The sequence below is a fragment of the Diplotaxodon limnothrissa genome, linkage group LG15 (genome assembly GCF_057381915.1).
Source record: "Diplotaxodon limnothrissa isolate DT_005_m linkage group LG15, D_limnothrissa_male_GT1.1, whole genome shotgun sequence".
In the NCBI taxonomy this organism is placed as follows: domain Eukaryota; kingdom Metazoa; phylum Chordata; class Actinopteri; order Cichliformes; family Cichlidae; genus Diplotaxodon; species Diplotaxodon limnothrissa.
The window spans coordinates 14,765,149-14,786,449 of record NC_140610.1 but is presented as its reverse complement, the minus strand read 5'-3'; the positions used below and the strand labels follow the sequence as shown (position 1 = coordinate 14,786,449).

Sequence of the window (21,301 nt, the reverse complement as noted above, 5' to 3'; positions counted from 1 at the left end):
GTGTTGCTATAGAAACCCATTAAAGGAAGCATCCCCCACCCGTGTTTGCTCCACTCGATAGTGAACCCTCGTCCAGAGGCTCATTAGCAGAGTAGTCAGATATTTCGGTAGAATTAGCAGTGCCTCAATGGAAAAGTCCTGCATTTGTTAACATCTAAAGCTTCTCTTCTTCTTCATGCGTATCAGCTTCTCACCAGTGCTTCTCATGTTTTTGGCTGAAAGTTGTTCTGTTACCAGTGATTAGACACGCAATATTACTTGACTGGTTGGTCATTGTGCAAAATTGAGACGTAACCACTGCTGTATGAACATTGATAATTGTGCTTCAGGCTGCACTGGACTAGCTGCTTTCATCTCATGAAGAAGAATGTACCTCTGAGATTAGAGAGGTGGCGAGGGGTTTTTTGTTTTTATTTTTTTTCCCCTCTTTCCAGCCAGTTTCTATTAACCCTTCTTCACTTCCCGGCCTTTTTTTTGAAGCTTTAAATGAAATTAAATCCAGTGAGTTTTAAGTATTGTAAATTTAAAATTAGAAAAGGGAAACACTGGGATTTTATCAGCACTCATTATTGACAGACAGAGTTGAGGTGTCTGATGCAAATATGCAGCTTGGAGCATTGCCACATTTAGATTTTTATTTTATTTTTTATATGTTTTTTTTTTATAAATAAGAGTTTTTGTTTCATGTCGCTCTGTCAGTTGGTGGGAATATTTTGATGTGTGAATAATGTAGTGGATTAAAAAGGCCTACATTTACCTCAGATACCTGAATATCTACGTCATGCAGTATATAATATGAACTACAGAAGTAGTTCATATTGGGAAACCTTAAAGGAACTTAAGTGCTTTATTTTACTGTATTTGGTGTGTGTGTGTGTGTGTGTGTGTGTGTGTGTGTGTGTCCTAGTTAAAATGACCTTTATGAATCCGCGTAAATAACAGGATGCTCTGACATCTGTGTTGTGACCGTTAAGTTAGTTCAGGACTGGTGCCACGTCTACGTTTGACAGTGGTTTTAATGCCCTTACTCTTAACCTCTGCAGTGATAACAGGTCGATGCTCCCCTGATGGCCCTTAATCTCTGCAAGACAAGAGCAGTAGTCTGTCGAGGGGGGGTGTGTGTGGTCACTTTAACAAGGTGAAACTTTGATCTTGCCACGTGGATGCAAAAGATCAAAGTTGAGACAAAAACATGAGTGTTTGTTGGTAACTGTTTAACATGCTTGGGTTAAGGAAATAAAAATTTGGGCCTCAAGTTGATGTTTCTGTTCATACAGTTTCAGCTGCTATGGGGAAATCATGCTGCTACTGAGGCTTGATACTGAAGACGTGGTGCGTCTTTGTGTACTGAATCGGAAAACAACTTTACAAAATAAGTGGTCAGTCGTGGCACATTGCTGCCCCTCTCTGAGCCTGGCTCTGCCAGAGGTCTCTTCCTGTTAAAAGAGAGTTTTTCCATCCTACTGTGACCAAGTGTTTGTTCATAGGTCGTCTGATTGTTGTATTATTGTAGGGTCTTTACCGTACAGTTTAAAGTGCCTCGAGGCGACTGTCGTTATGATTTGGTGCTATATGAATAAAGCTCAACTGAATTGAACTGAGTTAAAAGTATTGTGAATTAGTTTTATATAGGGCTGCTCGATTATGGCAAAAATGATAATCACGATTATTTTCACTGAAATTGAGATCTCGATTATTTGACGATATTTATTTAACCCTTACGACCTACTATAGAACCAAGTCCGCCAGAGCTTATATTATTTTTTTTACATGTTGTAGTGCCATTTGTGGGAGCATTTCAAGTTGCTATACAACTGTTATAGCCCATATTTTAATAATATGTATACATTAAGTCCATAGTAACTACATTAATTGCAAAAAAGTGCAATAAACTACAAAAAAATTGAAAATCGTTTTTGTTTTGTTTTTTACATATATTTCTACTTGGAGAAATTTAAGAGGTTTATCCCTCAAAACTTTAAATACAAAAAAGTTGCAAAAAATAGTTTACAACAACAGGAAATTTATTTTGAGTGTCTTCATAGTTTTATTTTGGAGATACACAATTTTTATATACTGCAGGAAAAACGAAAAAACAATCCTATGATGCAAATTTGCAAAGAAAACAGCAGGTGCATCAAAATAAACTATTTCCAGCAGTGCAATACGAGTTCTAAGCATCACAGAAACTATTCAGAAAAGTCAAACATGACTTATAAAAACACCAGTATAGGCTTTTAAGGCCTACAAGTAAAAAACTACATTTTCCACGAAAATGACATCACTTCCGGTTTCGGGCAGGAAATGGCGGACATGCGATAGTTCGCGTTGATGTCGGTTTCACTGTGGGAAGTGTTAGGAACAGCTGATCGGATCGGCAAAGCGTGTTTCTGGAATATTATGTTTTTGTTCCTGCAAGTGCTTTTTATGCAGTTTTTGCAAAGCTATATGTGGAAGGAAACCGTGACCGAGGACAAGCTGATGGCATAAGATGTAAGTACAACTCCTCTGGTTTCATATGCAAAAAAAAAAATATTGCGCTAGCTTACCCGGTTCAGGTTCTACAGGGATTTAAAAATAGTTACACAAAACGGAGCGTGCTGCTCTGACCGGCTTTAAAGGGTTAACAATGACTTTAAAAAATAATATAAAATAGTGTGCAACACCACTGAAGTTTTTTTTACCTCTCTTTTCAACCAACGGCAGTCACTTTCCTCTCCAAATAACTTCTGCTTAGCTTTCCGAGCTTCCCTCGGGTCCTCTTAATCAGCGGTCTCCAACCTTTTTTGCGCCACGGACCGGTTTATGCCCGACAATATTTTCACGGACCGACCTTTAAGGTGTCGCGGATAAATGAGGGAGGGGCTAATAATCGGCTCAGTCATTTTTAATGATCGTTGAAAGCCCAGATCGTAATCGTGATTAAAATTCGATTAATTGAGCAGCCCTAGTTTTATATGTGAAGGGAAAAGTACCATTCCTCCCTCTGCCTGTGGTCTTTTTATATCGGTTTTGGTCGTGCCTCTTGATGCCAGCATCAAACCATTTCCTCCAGTACAGACAGTCTTGAGACGGAGAGGAAGCAGATTAAAGACTAAATGGAGCAATTAACGAGCACACTCCTACCATCCCTCAACTTCTTTCTGATTGCAGATAAGGGCTTCTTGGTGTTTCACAAGCAGCGACCCTTAGGATTCTCAGAGAGCATGCGTGTGGTTTGCTTTGGGATTGGCACTGACCTCGAGGAAATCACATGACCGCTGTTGTGGTGTGTTGTTGTAGCATAGTAGAAATAAAACACTTGTTGTTGTTTCATCTTGTGCAGTGTACCTTCACTCTTCAGGAAGACTGATAGTTTGAAATCAGAGGCGGCAGGTTTTTTGCATGCTGTTGAAAACATTTATCTATATGAGAAAGATACAGGAAGAGGAACAGGGGGCTTTTTTTCTCTTTTTGTCCCTGAGCTACGCTGGCCAGTAATCTTAATATTCACCTTCTGCACCATTGTGTCCAAGTGCAGATCTCCCAGACATAGTCTTTATTTCCCGAGATTTCACAGCCGGAGATTTAGGACCTTATAGAGTCCCCAAACAATGACTGGCTTCGCTCCAAAGAGTCTTGTCGAGTGGACAGGCTTTTACAGCCACTGTCCAAATTTAATTAGCTTCCTACACCGGTTCAGAGTGGAAACAGTATCTCAAGAATAAGAGCTGTACAGAAGCTAAATGACTCAATCAAGACTGTAAATATGAAGGCCTTAAAGCTTCTTATTTACTCTGTTTATTACCCTGATTTGTTTTCCTGGTGAATAAACACGTGCACATCAATCCAAGAAAATTATGCTATTAAAATTGGTCATTTATTCACCGAAGTCCTGAAAATGACTGCAGTAGTTTGTACATCACATGTCAGTGAGGATCTATGTCCTCTGCTGCCCGTAGCGCAGGTCAGCACACTGTAAAAGCCTGACGTTGAAGGTTATTGACAGGAGAAACTGCTGCTCTCCCCCAGCTGTCTGTCCGTTCGCCAGAGTTTCAGGTTAACAAGCGAGTCGGTGCCAAGTGGGTTAGGGTGGAAATGAGAGCGCAGCCGTGGCCCCGCGCCAACACATCACCGCCGGTTCTTTGCTTCCGCCGCCACCGTTGTTGTACGCTGTAACACGTGGTGCTGAAACTATGCACACAGCAGATACAAACACCACCATACTCTGTTTCTCTCTCAGCACAACATTGGCACAGCAGAGCAGCGTTTCATTTTTCACACCACTGCAAACGCAGCGGAGCATTGTTAGAGAGCGCTCGGCTCGTCCTCCGGCAGCCACTGTAATGATGCGACCCGTAGGTGCAGCGATGCACTGATTGACCGGTCTATTTGTTTCCTGTGAGTGAGACCATGATGATGTTCACAACTTTAAAACATCAGCAGCCACCAGAGTCGTGGCCCTCATCGCTAACCTAAAAATTTCTTCTTACCTAAAATTTAAATCCTTAACTTTTAGAGATTTATATTTTTCAGTGTCACATGCTCTTGGATTCTTGCTAATTTACCAGCTATTAAAAATGAAAGAAAAAAAAGTGTTTGGAGTGATATCCTTATACATACATCCAGCAGAGCTTTGTTTGTGTGTAGTGACACCAGAAAGAAATTTTAAGAGATTTAAAGTGAAGGCAGCCAATAATTATGTCATAGTAACTTGTGCAGATGCAATAGGACATATAATCCTTCATATTTTTCTTAAATACTCTGTAAAGATGGATTTAGAGTATAGACAAATGCTGCATACTGTGCATGGATAGTTTAGAGGTTTTTAAATGTTCACTTTTAGAGGACATTTTCTGAAAGACGTATAAAGTTGTTTCTAGTATTTCCCCACAACTTTAAGTGGGCGGGGTACCCAGGTCTATTTTGACCTCATTTCACCTTTTTAAAAAATAATTTTATTATTATTATTATTATTATTATTATTATTATTATTATTATTATTAGTTTTGTATCTGTCAGGGAGAATAATGTTGTCAGATCAGGTTACTAGTAGCAAATCCCCCGTTTTCTGAAGTCCTGCTTTGAAGCCTCAGGTTAGGCCAGTGGTTCCCAAACTTTTTTTGCTAGACCCCCCTTTGCTTTACAAGGAGTCGTTATAAGAAGTGTTTGTGAACTAAAAATCAAGAATGTGGAATTCTGTTTGTCCGTGATTTGGAGAGCCCAGCGCCTGCTCCTGACGCAGGGAAAACCAATTATGCACTTGTGCAGGTGAAGCCAAAGGGAATATTTGCTTCACCATATTTTTTAGTCTTTGGCTTAGAATGAAGATGGTTTGGAAACATATTTGGCGATGCTTCATCTCCTGCTTTGCGTTTGTGTGGGAGCCAAAGACCTTCTTGGTCTGAGGTGATGGTGCTACCCACTGTGCCACTGTACTGTTGGAGAAAGAAAAAGCCGCTTAACCTGAAAGATAAATGATCATGATGGTTACTTAGAGCTGTAATTAGAAAATATTCTTGCAGCTGGTGTGAGATGCAAATGAAGCGTCAGTTGGTTTCTGAGCAGGAAATGAAACCAGTGAACATCCCATAAACTGAGTGATTTGGTTTGTCAGTGGTTTATCTGGAGCCACTTCTGCAGATGTGGTTATGGCCATTGTTCGCCAAACAAACCAGGCTGATAAAGCAGAGAAAGCAGCTGATGCGGGCGAGTGTGTTCTATCTATGCGTGTTGGGTTTTGTTTTTTGTTTTGTTTTTTGTTTTTTGGTGGGGGTTTTTGTTTGTGGGCCCGAACCAGCATCACCGCCTTCAACCTCAGCTCCTGCAGCTGCTCTGAACACCAACAAGATCCTGATTTGTGCATGAATATTTCAGCTGCAGGAAACCACTGTGGCAGCCACCTGCTACCCAACGCCCTAAACGTTCCAACCCTCTTGATAAGTGGCCCGAGTCGGTTTTTGTTTCCCTCTGCCACAGTTACAGCACTATTGGTTTACATTTTGGAGCATGAGAGCCCTTCAAAGGCATTCTATAGTGGAGCAGGTGTGAAAGACTCTCAAGCCTTGCATGGCTTTGCAAATCATAAATTAATTAATTCATTCGCTTTTATTTAATGATGCCACATTGATGATCATTACTGCAAAAAGGCAGTCAATTATCTGAAGATTTGTGCTTTTAATAGACGCTATTTATGCACCCAAAGTCAAAAATGGCCAACCATAAACTAAACTAGAAGCACTTAGTGGCTTTTGTTGTTATGGTGGTAACTCGCTTGATTTCTGTACTGTTATTAAAAGATAATAATGTTCCTATTGCGTTCAGTCTCTTAGTTTCTCTTTTCTTAGTGCTCAGACAAAGCCTCAGTGCTGTTGGCTCCTATGACACATCAGTAACAAGGAGGAGACCTGATACCTGCAAACACAGGAGAAGAAGCTTCGAGGAACGTCTTGCTTTGGCCTCTAATCACCCGATCAGGTTTCCACAGCAGTTCTGGGCAGGCTGAGCCGTTCAGGGGGCCCAATGTAGCTGTTGGTCAAAAGCTGTTTTATCTTCAAAAGTTCAGCTCTGTTAGAGCCTTTAACGGATGAAAGTGGTTGACTTGAGTCAGCTTTAACTTGAATTTTAACAGGCGTTTCTTGCTGGCAGGGACATAAAAGTTGGTCTGCTTAGACAGGATCTTGTTCAGAGCAACACCCACACCGTGAACTGCTGGATAATGAGCAGGAGTGTCTATAGACATGCGCTTGAAGTATATAAACCAGACGAGGGAGCTTGTGCACAATCACCAGCTCCTGTCCTCCTCGTTTGTGGGGCAAGCAGGCCGAGCCTTTCCCTCATTTGGTCATACTGACGGTTTCAGTTCAAAGATCAAGTCTTTACTGCAGCGACTCTCCATCTTTGCATCAGTCCCTTTACACTGAGCCTTTTTAACCCATTACATTTAAAAAAAGAGACAAAAAATGCTCTGTGATAAGCATTTGTTTCAAATTAAAAAAAATTTCAACATTTTAAACTTGGAAATGGAAGGTTTCATGTGACTGTTTGCTCTGGTTATTAAAAAGTCATAATTTCATTTAGAGTATCTTCTTATTCATTTTGTTGAGTAAGTCTGCAAGTAAAGATTATTTTATCAATTCAATCCCTTATTTCTTGTTTTGCTTGGTTGATTTTAATAAATTCATCCATCTGGGGGCAACTAATTGATTCCTTTTGGCTTGATAACTAATAGATTAAACATTATCCAGGCTATTACTCGTCATTTTTCATTGTTTCTTTAATATTTATAATTGTATTCAGAGCCTCATGTGAATACTGATTCATTTAGTTGCACAGGTAATCGTCATGGCAATCATGTCTGCAGCAGGCCTTTTAGAAACGTGCCTCTTCTCTTCAGTTACATTTAAACGATGAACCCACAGGTCACATTTTAAATGATCGTTTTAGCATCATACTCGTTACTTGCTATTCCTTTCGTAAGATGCTTTTCTCAATGGTGCGGATGTACTTTTACTGCAAACATTATCCGGTCAGGAATATTGAGCGCAGAGGAAATGCTTTGTCTAAGGGAGGAGACTGTAACCTCTATTTGAAGGTGACCAGAGGCAGGCTGTGTGGGAGTGCAGCCTGTTGGAGACCCCTTCTGGCTAGAGACGAGATTTCATCGGCACTTTTTTTGCTGTTTAACAGTGACCGTTTTTATCAGCCACCTACAGTTTGTGCAACGTCAGCCACCAAATCAGTCATTCAGTTTGTTCAGACACAGATTTCTCATCCAAAATTGAGTTTGAGCCATCTAGAAGTGATGAATTTATTAACGAAAAATACAATTTTTTTTTTTTTTTTTTTTTTTTTTTTTTTTTTTTTTTTTTGTGATGTCTTCTTAAATGGGAATATTTTCTAGTTTTCTTCGTCTTCTAGGTTGTCACGTTTTTAGAGTGTTTAAGAGCTGCTTAAACACTTACAGGGAGGTTTTAATTAGTTTTAGTCCAGATCCATTCAGGTCTTCTTTAGTACATCTTTATTCTTCAGACACTTTTCCTATCATACCTTCATCAAGTCAGTTTTTGAGGTACAGAAACAGTTACTTTCAGTTTGAATTCAAAATGATGTGTAAGCAATATATCGAAGGCTTTGCTGATCTTACAAGATGAACTTTTTGTTTTGCTAACATTCAACTTGGATCCTTCTTTATTGTGAGTGAGCGAGTGAGGGGGAGGGTGCCAGTGAAAGTCTGAGAACCACTACGCGAAGTTTTACGAAGGGAATGCTTGAATATAAATATTCATGACCACTGAAAACATCTCATAAAGCACAAGTGATTCACAGTGATTTGAGTCATTTCAAGGCAAAAATGTATCAAATCTCTACCAGACTCTGCTCTCCTAATGTGAGAAATGGCTGTTTTCTTTGTTTTACATGATCATAAAATTAAAAGCATTTATCAAAAGAAGCATAAAGTGCGTCATGCAGACACATTTAAACATAATAAAGCATTAGAATGTGAATTTTGAAATTAGCTGTACAAGACTCAAGTGCAAGTACATGAGGAATATAACCGTGTAACGCTCAGTAGTCTAAAATAAATAAATAAATGCTCGATCACCTTTTTGTCAATACCTAAGGACCTCAGGCCGAGGCCTGGCGGGTAACAAATGCTGGCACCGTAACTATAAGTCCCTAGCATCTATATGCAAAGTTATAAATGAAGAAACTACCAGATGATTAAAAAGTAACTGCAGTTTGCAGCTTTACTAGTTCCTCTGTATGGCTATAGATGAGTTGGAAGCTGAATTTCCAGGATTTAATAGTGTGGCTTCTCTGTGACTTACAAATGTAGCTTCTATGTTTGTTGAGAGCTGCACTGATCTAACTTTGTCAGTTTGAGGGGAAAAAAGGGACAGAGAGAAAATCTGACTTTCTCCTCCCACTCACTTTTGAGCGAGCTCAGTGAGTGGTCTGTCTGCTGTCGGGGGCTCCCTCAGCACTTCTGTCTCTCTGTGACACTCTGATGAGCTGGCCAGCTAATGAGTCCCCCAAACAAGCTGAAGCTACAGCAAACACAGGCTGCTGTAATAGACGCCAGGTTGAAATGGACTGCTGTGCACAGGGTCCACAGCTGACTCCCTGGGATTTTGGACTGCAGCTTGCACGACAGATCAATCCAGACAATTTTTGCTGAGTGAGACTCCAGAAACCCTTTGCTGTGTTTCATCTTTGTCTCTCCCTGACTGCCCGGCTCTTTTTTTTTTTTTTTTTTTTCTTTCTCTCCTCAGGATGTACCCGATAAAAGAGGTTCCTGTGGAGGCTGAGGCCCTGACTGACTGGCTATATCAGAGGTTTGTGGAGAAAGAAGATCTACTGGCCCATTTCTACGACACAGGTATGTTACTGTGGTAAAATCAAACTGAAGAACTATGGTACTAGGGATGAACTGGTTCAGCTTTATCCAATACCACTGCTATGACTTCAATTTATTGGCAGTGGTCTCATTTCAGCTAAATATTCTGTCTTTACTGCGCTTTGCTGTGGTTTGAGGCTATGCTGCTTTCTCCTTTACCCTGCTCTAAATGTCAGGGTGTAAAGTGGATGATGCTGATAGTATTGATCAAGAATGGAGAACCTGTGCAGTTGAATGTTAAATACACCTGCCTGAGCACTTCACATTTGTTCCCTGAGCGTGCACAAGCCAGAAATAGATGACAAAAGTGCTCCTAATAACAAGAGCACAGTTTGAGTTAACTATACTCAGTCTAACAGTGAATAGTGTGCAGCAGCCTAGCTTAACACAGTTAAAACAGGCAAAAAGTTGGAGCTAGTTTCAGGCTCTGAAAAGTGAAGCCAATGTTCATTTGCATTGAACCTGCATTCATTTTAAAAGCCACCAGTTGGCGATGTGTGTGGTTGCAAAAAGACTTCTTGTCCTACTAAAATATATGGGATAGTGAACCACTATATATATTTTACTAATGAATTTCAGTGTCAGTCACCCTTATTGGGTCATGCTGGATAAAATATCGAGTCCATTTTGTAAAATTTGGTCGTTCTTAAAGTTAGAAGAGATGATTATCCAGCATATATCTAAAATTGATGAGTTGGTAATCAATGAGGGTGCACTTTCACAGTCCGATCCGCCCGCTTGCATCAAATGCAGTTTGAGGATACCAAAGTGACAAAGCCAAAAAAGATTATTGCAAGATGTCAGAAAGGGATTTCAGAGGTCTGTGTGTGATGTCACTGTAGCTGTCCATCTTTTATACCGATGGTGTCAAACATGAGGACCACGGGCCAAAATCGACCTAGCAATGTCTTCACTTTGGAAAATGTGAAGGAGGGCATAAAGTTTGGACATTATAAACATATACATTACATAAAACTTAATGTGTTTTTTACTAACTTCTATAGAAATGTTCATTTTTATTATGGGTTCACGGTAATAAATGAATCCGTTAATTCACAGAAAATGCTGATTTTTTTTTTTTTATTATTTATTTATTTAAATTAACAAAACCTTTTGTTTCATAACTACAGAGCAGTCTGGCCAATAAGCTGCTAGAACCTTTTCTGCAATTTTGCACTTTTATTTCTTTAAATTTAAGCCCAAACAATCGTGCTGACACATTTGTCAAATCAAATCAAAATCAAATCAAATCAAATCACTTTTATTGTCACATCACATGTGCAGGCACACTGGCACAGCACATGCGAGTGAAATTCTTGTGTGCGAGCCCCACAAGCAACAGAGATGTGCAAACACAACAACACAAACGAGCAAAATACAAGAATGGCCAACCTGAAACTAATAAATATATGTACAATATATAATAGTGTATGCATTTCTGGATGTGTATACTAAATATTTTCCTACGTGTGTGTGTGTGTGTGTGTGTGTGTGTGTGTGTGTGTGTGTGTGTGTGTGTGTGTGTGTGTGTGTATACACATTTTTACAAATTAAATAGTAAAAAAATAAAATAAAATAATAATAATAATAATAATAATAATAATAAAATATATAAAATATACAGAGTTGAATATGTGCAAAACAAGTGGCATTTATATACAGTGTGGAGTGCATAATGTTGAAGTTCCAGTAGTGAAGCTGAGGTGTCTATGACGTGTTCAGCAGTCTGATGGCCTGATGGAAAAAGCTGTCTCTCAGTCTGCTGGTTCGGGACCGGATGCTGCAGAACCTCCTTCCTGATGGAAGCAGTCTGAACAGTTTATGGCTGGGGTGACTGGAGTCCTTGATGATCCTCCCCGCTTTCCTCAGGCAGCGCTTCCTGTAGATGTCTTGGAGGGAGGGAAGCTCACCTCCAATTATCCGTTCAGAGCACCGCACTACTCGCTGGAGAGCTTTGCAGTTGTAGGCGGTGCTGTTGCCATACCAGGTGGTGATGCATCCAGTGAGGATGCTCTCAATGGCACAGCGATAGAAGGTCCTGAGGATGCGGGGGCTCATGCCGAATCTTTTCAGTCTCCTGAGAAAGAAGAGGCGCTGCTGCGCCTTCTTCACTGTTTTGTTTGTGTGTACTGACCACGTAAGATCCTCAGCCAGGTGTACACCAAGGAACCGGAAGCTGCTCACTCTCTCCACAGCAGCGCCGTTGATGGTGATGGGGGTGTGTACTTCTCTGCACCTCCGGAAGTCCACTATCAACTCCTTTGTCTTTGCGACGTTGAGGGTGAGATGGTTGTCTTGACACCAGTGGGTCAGGGCGCTGACCTCCTCCGTGTAAGCCGTCTCATCACCGTTGGTGATAAGACCCACCACTGTAGTGTCGTCCGCAAACTTCACAATGATGTTGGAGCTGTTAGTGGCTGTGCAGTCGTAGGTGTAGAGTGAGTACAGGAGAGGGCTCAGTACACACCCCTGTGGAGCACCAGTGTTCAGTGTGATGGGGGATGAGGTGATGCTGCCCAGTCTGACCACCTGGCGTCTGTCAGACAGGAAGCTAAGGATCCAGCTGCAGAGGGAACTGCTCAGTCCTAGATCCTGCAGTTTCCTGTCCAGCTTCGAGGGAACGATGGTATTGAATGCTGAGCTGTAATCTACAAACAGCATCCTCACATACGTGTCTCTCTTCTCCAGGTGTGACAGGGCAGTGTGTAGTGTCAGGGCTATGGCATCATCAGTGGACCTGTTGTGGCGGTATGCAAACTGTAGAGGGTCCAGTGAGTCGGGTAGTGCAGAGCAGATGAAGTCCCTGACCAGCTTCTCGAAGCATTTGCTTACGATGGGGGTCAGGGCTACAGGTCGCCAGTCGTTCAATGAGGAGATGGTGGAGGATTTGGGTACAGGGACGATGGTGGCCATTTTGAAGCAGGCTGGGACTACAGACAGAGAGAGGGAAAGGTTGAAGATGTGCGTGAACACTCCAGCCAGCTGAGCCGCGCATGACTTGAGGACGCGGCCGGGAATCCCGTCCGGACCAGTAGCTTTGCGTGCGTTCACCTTCCTGAAGCACTTCCGCACATCCTCCTCAGACACAGTGTGCGCACTGACGTCATCCGCGGTGCGCACACTGTCCGGTCTCATGGTGTTCGCTGTGTCGAATCTAGCGTAGAATACGTTTAGATCCTCACACAGAGAGGCCGTGGTCTGCGGTGTGCTGGTTTTCCCTCTAAAGTCTGTGATCGTGTTTAGTCCCTGCCACATACTCCGAGGGTTGTCAAACTGTTGCTCCACCCTGTCCCTGTACTCACGTTTGGCTGCTTTGATCGTCTTCCGGAGTTGGTAATGTGCGTGTTTGTAGTCCGATGTGTTCGCGGAGGCAAAGGCGGTGTTCCGTGCCGCGCGAACATCTCCGTTAATCCAGGGTTTTTGATTTGGGAAGGATTTGACTGTTCTGGATGGGACGACATCTTCCACGCATTTCCTGATAAATCCACAGACTGAGTCTGTGTATTCATCAATGTCTCTGGCGGCCACGTGAAACATTTCCCAGTCCGCGTGATCAAAACAGTCCCGCAGCGCAGACTCCGATTGGTCCGTCCAACAGTGCACCGCCCTCCGGGTTGGAGCAGGATGGAGCAGTGATCTGATTGGCCGAATGGGGCGCGGGGGAGGGCTTTGTACGCATCCCGGAAAGAGGTGTAACAGTGGTCGAGTAGCCGGTTTCCACGTGTGTTGAAAAGGATGTGTTGATGGAGTTTTGGTGAGACTTTCTTCAGGTTTCCCTTATTAAAGTCTCCGGCTGTGATAAACGCTGCCTCTGGGTGTGCGGTTTCCTCGCTGCTGATCGCGCTGTACAGTTCCCTGAGTGCACGGTCAGTGTCGGCTTGTGGGGGAATGTAAACAGCCGTAATAATCACTGCTGTAAATTCCCTCGGTAGCCAGAATGGCCGGCACTTAATCATCAGGTACTCCAGGTCTGGTGAGCAGAAGGATTTGACCGGGTGCACGTTCGCATAATCACACCAGCTGTTGTTGATCATGTACTACAGCAGCATTTCTATATTTTGTAGAAAAACCGAGACATGCTCTCGCATACAAAATCTCTATAATGTTGGACTCCAGCAGTGTAGGCGAGGTACCTGGTGCATTTGGTGGGCATCTTCTTCTGCACAATTTATCCATCCTACTTCCTCACCAAAAGCACCGACTTTTCCAGCAGTGTACAAGCAATTCCCTTAAAAAAATATTCCATCCTAATCCCCTCCGAAATTGTCCAATGTTTATGTGAAAATCTCTTAACTGTGCAACCTTACACAACAGGTGCAGTAAGAATCAATATAAGGTACCTTCATCTGTCAATGGAAATATTACCTGACATTGCCACACTAATGGAAAATGCAAACCTGTTACCAGATTCATCTATAAAGTAATGAGGCTGATGAGCTGCTTACTGGTTGAAATTTCAAAATAAATCTTAATGTATTGGGGATGTTTGTCACTAGTCAGCGAGACACTAGATGTTGGGGCAAGTGAATAAGCACACAGGTCTATAGACCAGTCAGCGACCGCCTGGCACCCATCTGTCGCTAGGGACAACATGTATTTTCCAACTTGGTGGCAAAAACTAACTAGCAATGTTATTCACAATGCACTAGGTAACATTTAAAATACAGTTTCATTAGTGAAGCATGTTATTGACTCTTTCAAATTCTCTTAAATATAAACACAAAGTTTGCCTTCCTAGTGTTTCGTACATGAAAGTTGCTTCACTGACTTTTGCCTACAGTTTATTACTCAGTTTTTTCCCCTACTTTTATGCTAATTAGTTGACTAGTAAAACTATTAGCTAGCACTTGGCAACTGTGGGAAGGAAAAACTCCCTGCAGCCTTCTGCAGCCCCCCATTCTACTTTTCAATAGCCTAGGAACAACAAGTAAGTAAATAAGTTACCAGGAGCACCCAGACTTATGACCAAAATAGGGGGTGCTTTGCCTGAACCTCTGTTGGTAGTTACAAATTATCATAACCAAATAAGCACAAAACCCAAGAGAAAGCACATAAGAGCATCCTGGTGATGAGTCTGCATTTATTCGTCCCCCAACAGGATCATTCCCTCCTCCAGAAGGACAGAAGGAGGCGGTTTCCCGGCAGATGACCCTCGACCCCGTGTGGCTGTGCCTGATCCAGTCGTTTGCTTTCGCCTCAGGCTACATGTGGTACAGCGTCCTCCAGTACATCTACTGCTGTTTATTCTGAGTGCGCTGATGAGACGGGAGTCTTTATTGGACCACTGGGAGAGCCTCAGGATTGGATGGTGTGTGGCCCAAGTGTCATACATAACCCCCCTCCCCCCATACGATGGATGAATGTACAATTTTCAGAGGCGAGACTTGACAGGAAAACATATGAAGACAAAGTACAAAAACACGCAGATTACACACAAACCCCATACGATATGAAACTGGTTACAGGCATAGTTAACTAACTTTAACACAACCCTAACACCCCACACACACACACGAGAGAGGCGGCCTAGCAGAATAATCTCACTTGTCACGACCCACATTTTGATGTTTACACGTCCTCATACATGTAGACACTCACACGTACATGACTTTTGTTTCAAAGGTAACGATATGAGGCTCAGGACTCCTCCAGAAGATGCTCTGGACTGGACTCTTCCCCCCTCTCCCCCCTCCCAGGCTTTCGCCGCAGTAGTTTTACAGAGTAAAGTGTGAATGGATGCGAATGCGTGTGCAGGAATATGTGTGACCAGAAGCATCATGTCTGCCCTTATTCTTCCTTCTGGCGAGAGTCGACGAAGCCCACCGGACATCTTTCGGTCCGCTGATGAGTCAGCTGGCTACATTTTGCAGAGCGAGCGGCCGTACGAACGCTGAGGCCGAGCAGCCGGCCGCTCCTCTGACTGTCATTGCACTAAGGATCCATACTGCCCTAACTGCTCCCTGCTCCAGGAAAACCTCCTGAACGGTAGCTGTCGGTGTTTTCTTCTTTTTTTTCTCCTCCCTTAGCCCGCATATCTTCACAACAACGGCCACTGTATTTGTTGTTGATGTCTTTTTTTTTCTTTTTTCTTTTCTTTTCTTTTTCTAAAGTGTTCTTTGTTTTTTCTCTCTTGTCTGGACTCTTTTTTTCCGTGTCCGTGAGTTTGCTGAGAAACGGGGGGATCATGTTTACACTGGTGGCTTGACTGAAAACGCTAAAAGGGACGATGGCTATAATGTGGCGCTTGATTAAGGGATTGGATTTTCTTTTTCTTTTTTTCCTCCCTTGGTGAGATTTGATGTAACACTTATTTCAAATGAAACAAAAAGAAAAGTACTGGCAAGATTTTGGATTTGAAAAAAGTAACCCTACTTTCTCTGCTTTCCAAAATAAATACCGATACAGCAGAGGATCGCTTCAGCAAGACTGAGAAGGCAGAGACACTGTTCCCCCATCGGACTACGTAGTTTTACAAATATTTAAGCCATATGCTTATTGTTGTCGAGGTGGGGAAAAAGACACGGAAAATAAACATGATTTTTATAGAAAGATACCCTAATGCATTCTACAATAGAAATTTTGGCTTACAGAACTATAGGTGTCATCATTACTGTAAATTTACAGCATAACCTGCCTAAGTGAGTGTGTGGTCGTCTTTATTTCCCCCCCACACCCCCATCCAACCATTGTTGATATATGATTCAAGTTGTATTGCTCTGTGTTGTCAGAGTGTGGCTGCGGTTTCAAATTTTTAGTTTCTTTTTAAATTACTTGAACTGCTCTGTCCTTATGTCCCAGTATGTTTAAATCTTGTATATAACAAAGCTGAGGAAATGTGTGAAATGACTGAAGCCTGTCTCTTTTCTTTGTTTCTTTTTGGTTCGTGAACATTTCAAAACAATTTATTTCAAGATATGAATGTTTTTTAAAAAAAATAGGAAGAAAGCAAGGATTTTATCCCCTCCCCCTCTTCACTTATCAGTGTTATCCCGTATTGTTTTGACCAGGAAGTTGACGTGTGATCCGTTTCTGTGAGGTTATAGCTGCTGTAGGTCCATGTGAAAAGCGACACACGGTCCCAGTTTTGCGGGAAAAACTATTAACGCCTTACCAGATGTTCTGGTTGACCACAGTCCTCTGAATAATGCTGTTCCCTCGCTTTAAACGCTCGACAAACGTTGCTGTGAGGAAAGATTTTGGGGTGTCCAGGTAAAACTGGTCCAGTGAGGGAGAAATCTCTGAGGGGGAAACTCCACCAGGGCCCCTGCGAAGATGCAGATGTTCTCTCTCGAATGTACTCATGTTGTGGTTTTGCTTAGCCTGCTTTAATATGAAAATGATTGAGGAGCAGTGATTATTATTGTTGTAAAAAAAATGCCCAAAAGGTGCATTTCTAGTAGCTGCTGCCCTCCCTCTGTGCCACTGTTGATTTAAATAAAAAATAAAAATAAAAAAATGTGTGAAATGCAAAAAAAAAAAGGGCTACCTGGCTAGTTAGGTAGGTGAAAACATGTAAAATCAGGCTGTAATGGTGTTTCATCCTTTGACCCTTTCAGATTCCCCTCCATTGTGAGCGTGACTTAAACTGAAGCATTTTTTAAAATCTTTTTTTTCCCCCTCTTTTTTCAATTTGTTGACCATGTTTCCAAAGAAGGCAGGGAAATCATGTTTTCCTAGATGTGGTTTTAGGACATAAACACAATAGGGATTTAAACAAATTATACTAGAACTGTCTGTAATTTTCCATTTTGTACTTCTCCTTTAATTCCTAGCTACACAGCCATTTTACAACACAAACAAACTTGTGCTGGAATAAAACATAAAGATCCTAACGGTGTGCTTCTCGTCAATGTATTCTTGCACTCTTAAAAAAAAAAAAAAAAAACAAGTCGTATTGGGTTAGAGCCCTTTTTGCTTTTATTCATGGCTTCAACAAGGTGCATGACACGGTTTTTGGAGATTTATCATATGTGGCACCCAGTGTGGTCTTCTGCTTCAAGGTTTCAAACTAGGGCTGTTCGATATAACAATGTATATCGGATGACGATATAAAAACTAGTGATGTGCGGATCGATCCTGAAATATCGATTCCTCCGATACCAATCATTTATGTTCTAGAATCGATTCTCACATTAAAATATCGATATTTTAGTAATTTAGAGTAAATTTGTAGTTTATCATTAACAGGAACACAGTGGAAAGAAACTATAACATTCGGATTGCCTACATTCAAAGGAACTACTTCCTCTTCCGCCTTTCATAGTCATGTGCGAAATACGGCTGTATAAATGTCTCGCAGCCCCTTGGCGTGCGCACTCACAACAATGGCTGAGCGTAATTGTGCGGATGTATTTTACCTCCACAAACAGCTGAGCCGTGGTTTGCAATAAATGTGGCAAAAAAAGGGAGGTGTTGTGGCCATACTTGCCAACCTTGAGACCTCAGAATTAGGGAGACATTCAAAAGGGCTGTTTGGGCGGATAAATATATTTTACAGGGTTTATTTATCGGATAAAATACGTTAAATGTCACCGTTATTATTGGCCGGCCCGGAAACAGCGGGGGTGTCCAAATTCAGAGGCTGCTTCCACCTGAGGACCGGCCTTCGCGGTCTAAAGAAAGCCGGGTAGTACGTCACGAGCTCCCTCGGTGGAGTGAAACTCTGCCGTCTGCTCCTTGCTGTCTAAAATATAACCGGACACTGACGTAAACTCTTCTGTTTAATCAGTTTTCTGTTTGACGTTTATTCAGCTGTGTGAAAACCCCGGAGGAACCCTCCCGAGGGAATAATAAAGTTTAATTTAATTTAATCTAATCTAATAACTTTAATCTCAGCCAAACCGATTTACTCACGAACAAATAAAACACTGAAAAAGCCAAACAAGAACATTTTTAAGTTATCAAAGTGACTTGTACATCATGTTTAACCCGAGTGGTGAAAGACCGCGGGGGTTTGAAGACGATGTGTCGGTCGGCTCAGATATTTGAAGTTTACACAGCTACATTCTCACCTGAAAATATGTTAAAAGTTTTTTTGCGACCCAGAAAGAGAAATAAGAGTGATATTAAAACTAAGTCGCTGCCATCATTGTTGGAAACTGGAATTGGCTGGGCCGCGCTATGAATTCTGCGATATGGTTTTTCAACTTTGTTGTCCGGGTGGAAAATCTGGAGAAAGGTGGGATTCTCCCGGAAAAATCGGGAGGGTTGGCATGTATGGTTGTGGCAACATCACTAACCTTGTCAAACACCTCAGAGTAAATCATATCACAAAATATGACGAGCGTATGTTGAGGCGAACTGAAGAGGAGGAGAGGGACAGGTGCTGCTAGGGTGAGAGTCTCTCACGGAGTCCTTTAGTCCTCCAGGCAGGCAAGGTGTTCAAATAGCACACAACTTTAGTTTTTTTATTTCTATATGATAAACTCTGCATTATTAAGTGATAAGAAGGTATTCTGATGTCCTGTAATCATTATGACGCTATAATTTGAGATACAATAAATAAAATCCGTTTTGTACAAAGTATCGGTATCGGATCAGTATCGTCGATACCACCCTGAATATTACTTGGTATCGGATCGGAAAGGAAATCAGTGGTATCGCACATCACTAATAAAAACGTCTAGTTTCATTTTACGCTATCGTTTGTTTCGTGGTGTCGCAAAATAAACTGTTTACGGCAATATTTTTTTCATCGTTTTGATGGTCACTGTAGTGGCTATATTAATTTCTCAAAGTTCTTTCTTTCTCTTATATTTAATCTAACCACACTACGGTCGGACAAGCGCCTCTTTTATGCTTTATGGTTAGCAACAACGACGGTAACACCATCGCGTGTCCGCTTGGTTATTTTCCACAAACTTTTCACAATAAAGCTCAAGATCCTGTTGAGACTTTTCAAAATAAACTGAATCACGTGAAAGAGCAGATTATTTACGGATGAGAAGTAAAAAAGCCGCCAGGTGCTAAAAAATAAAAACGGCCGTTACAACTTATGTCTAGAAATATATAGTTTCATACATCGGTTAAAACACTCGACTCAAGCTACATGACGTGCAGCTGGAAACACTTCCCGCAAGTCGAGCTGCCCGAGATTCACATAATTTACAGAAAATCTTACATTTTTGTGATTTATATCGTTATCAAGACGATAGAATTCTTATATCGGGATATGAGACTTTGGTCATATCGCATAGCCCTATTTCAAACACTGTGCCTTCAGAGATGCTCTTCTGCATACCTTGGTTGTAAGGAGGGGTTATTTGTTTTCTGTTTTCTTCCTATCAGCTTAAAGCAATTGGGCTCAAACCATTCTCTATAAACCTTAAAGATGGTTATGTAGGAAAATCCTAGTAGATCAATAGATCGATTTAAAGGAGAAAAAAAAAAGTAAAGCTACCAACGGCTAAAATTAGATAAATTCAAAAAATTTATCTAAATTCAAAACTTGGGGTGGGGTGCATGTTTTAACTGAATGTTAGAAACGCAGATCGAGCCATTTTCTTTTCAGTTGGAAGTTTGTCATTCACACATGCACTGGAAATGACAAACTAATGTACCCAAAGGAGTCTAAAAAAAGATCCGAGTGGAGATGAATGTGCAGAATTAATCTCCTAAATCGTGCTGTGAAAATCGTCAGTTCCTGCTGATTTTTAATTCTGGTCGTCTAGGAAGGGTTCCTCTCTTCTGCCAGCAAATGTTCCCGTCTTGTTTTCAGTGAGGTAACAAACTATCAGAGGTCCTGGGGTAACCGAAGGCCTGTATTTGCTCAGTATTGTACCCTTTGTTTAACCGTGGCATCGATGTCTGGCTGTTGAAAGTAACTGGGTTCTGTTACAGAGCTCTGATTTCAGACACTACGAGGCCTCTCGGCAGCAGACGGAGATGATCTTACGTTGGTGAGAGGGCCACAGATGCATCAATCACAGATTAACATTGGTATAAAAATATCATGAGACCCGACACGTCAAGACGTAACATCACGCAGTTCTGAAGCATACTGCGTTTCCCCATCAGTGCGTGTTTATCATCATCTATAAGGCTGGTCCAACTCTAACAGGGTGTCTAAGTTTATGTTTGCTCTCTCAGTCTGACCTTCATGCCCCAGAAGCCTTGCCTGTTTGAGGTTTTTATAATTGGTTATTTGGCTCTGTCACCTTTCTATGGAGTGTTTGCATATGCTCCCTGTGCCTGTATGGGTCTTCTCAAGCTTCCTACCATAGTCCGTTTGCATGTTAGGTTAACTGGTGATTCTGAATTGACCAAAGTGTCGATGCAAACTGAGGTAAGAAAAATGATCTATAAATGCAGCCCCATTTCATACTGAAAAATAAAATGCCTGCAATGCAAATCTTTTATTTAAACCAGGAAGATAACGCAAGATCAGGGTAATCGTCACGCTTTCATCAACTTCTTTTCATCATGTTTTAGTGGTTCGCTGATGTGTCATTTACAGTGTAACCTGTCATTTGTCATTTTGAACATGTGGTTGCTAAAAGTCTTGTCCTCATGAGCCTGTTGTTCATCACATGAGCAAAAGTGGCTAAAAATAAAATTGTACAAGGGGGAACCTTTGACCTGTGTTCTGTATGGAGAATGTGGACTTGTATATTTTTCTAACAGTTTAACAAACAAAATAATAGAAAGTTGAATTATTTGACACAATAATGCCACCTTGAAATGGCACTGAATAGCAGGAATGACTCAGCAACTTCTGACCGCATCGGCTAGGGTTAAATAACTTGTTGCCAGCTGCACTGATTATCCAGTGGAAACCTGCTACCTATTTGCTTAGTTAAATCCCAGTGGTGGCCAGGCAGTGCACTTGGTACTTTAAACCACTTGGTCAACAAACACTGTTATATTCCCAAATCAGATGCACTGACAGAAATCCAAATGCCACCTTTCCTGTTTTGCCAATTT

At 41.6% G+C, this 21,301-nt stretch overlaps 1 protein-coding gene across 2 annotated transcripts in view; it reads left to right on the top strand.

Moving 5' to 3' along the window:
* Positions 1-18,452, top strand: part of lpgat1 (lysophosphatidylglycerol acyltransferase 1) — a 71,945-nt gene extending 53,493 nt beyond the window's left edge. Inside the window, exons 7-9 of one of the 2 annotated variants that reach the window (XR_014906867.1) lie at positions 9,255-9,361; positions 14,478-14,687; positions 15,002-18,452. Coding sequence is in view for 1 of the 2 variants with exons in the window: in XM_085371976.1 (XP_085228102.1) it covers positions 9,255-9,361; positions 14,478-14,629 (259 nt within the window). In the remaining variant the exon portion in view is untranslated. Of the gene's footprint in view, positions 1-9,254; positions 9,362-14,477 lie in introns of both variants that reach the window. The other variant, XM_085371976.1, reaches the window with a different exon arrangement.
* Positions 18,453-21,301: the final 2,849 nt, after the last annotated feature.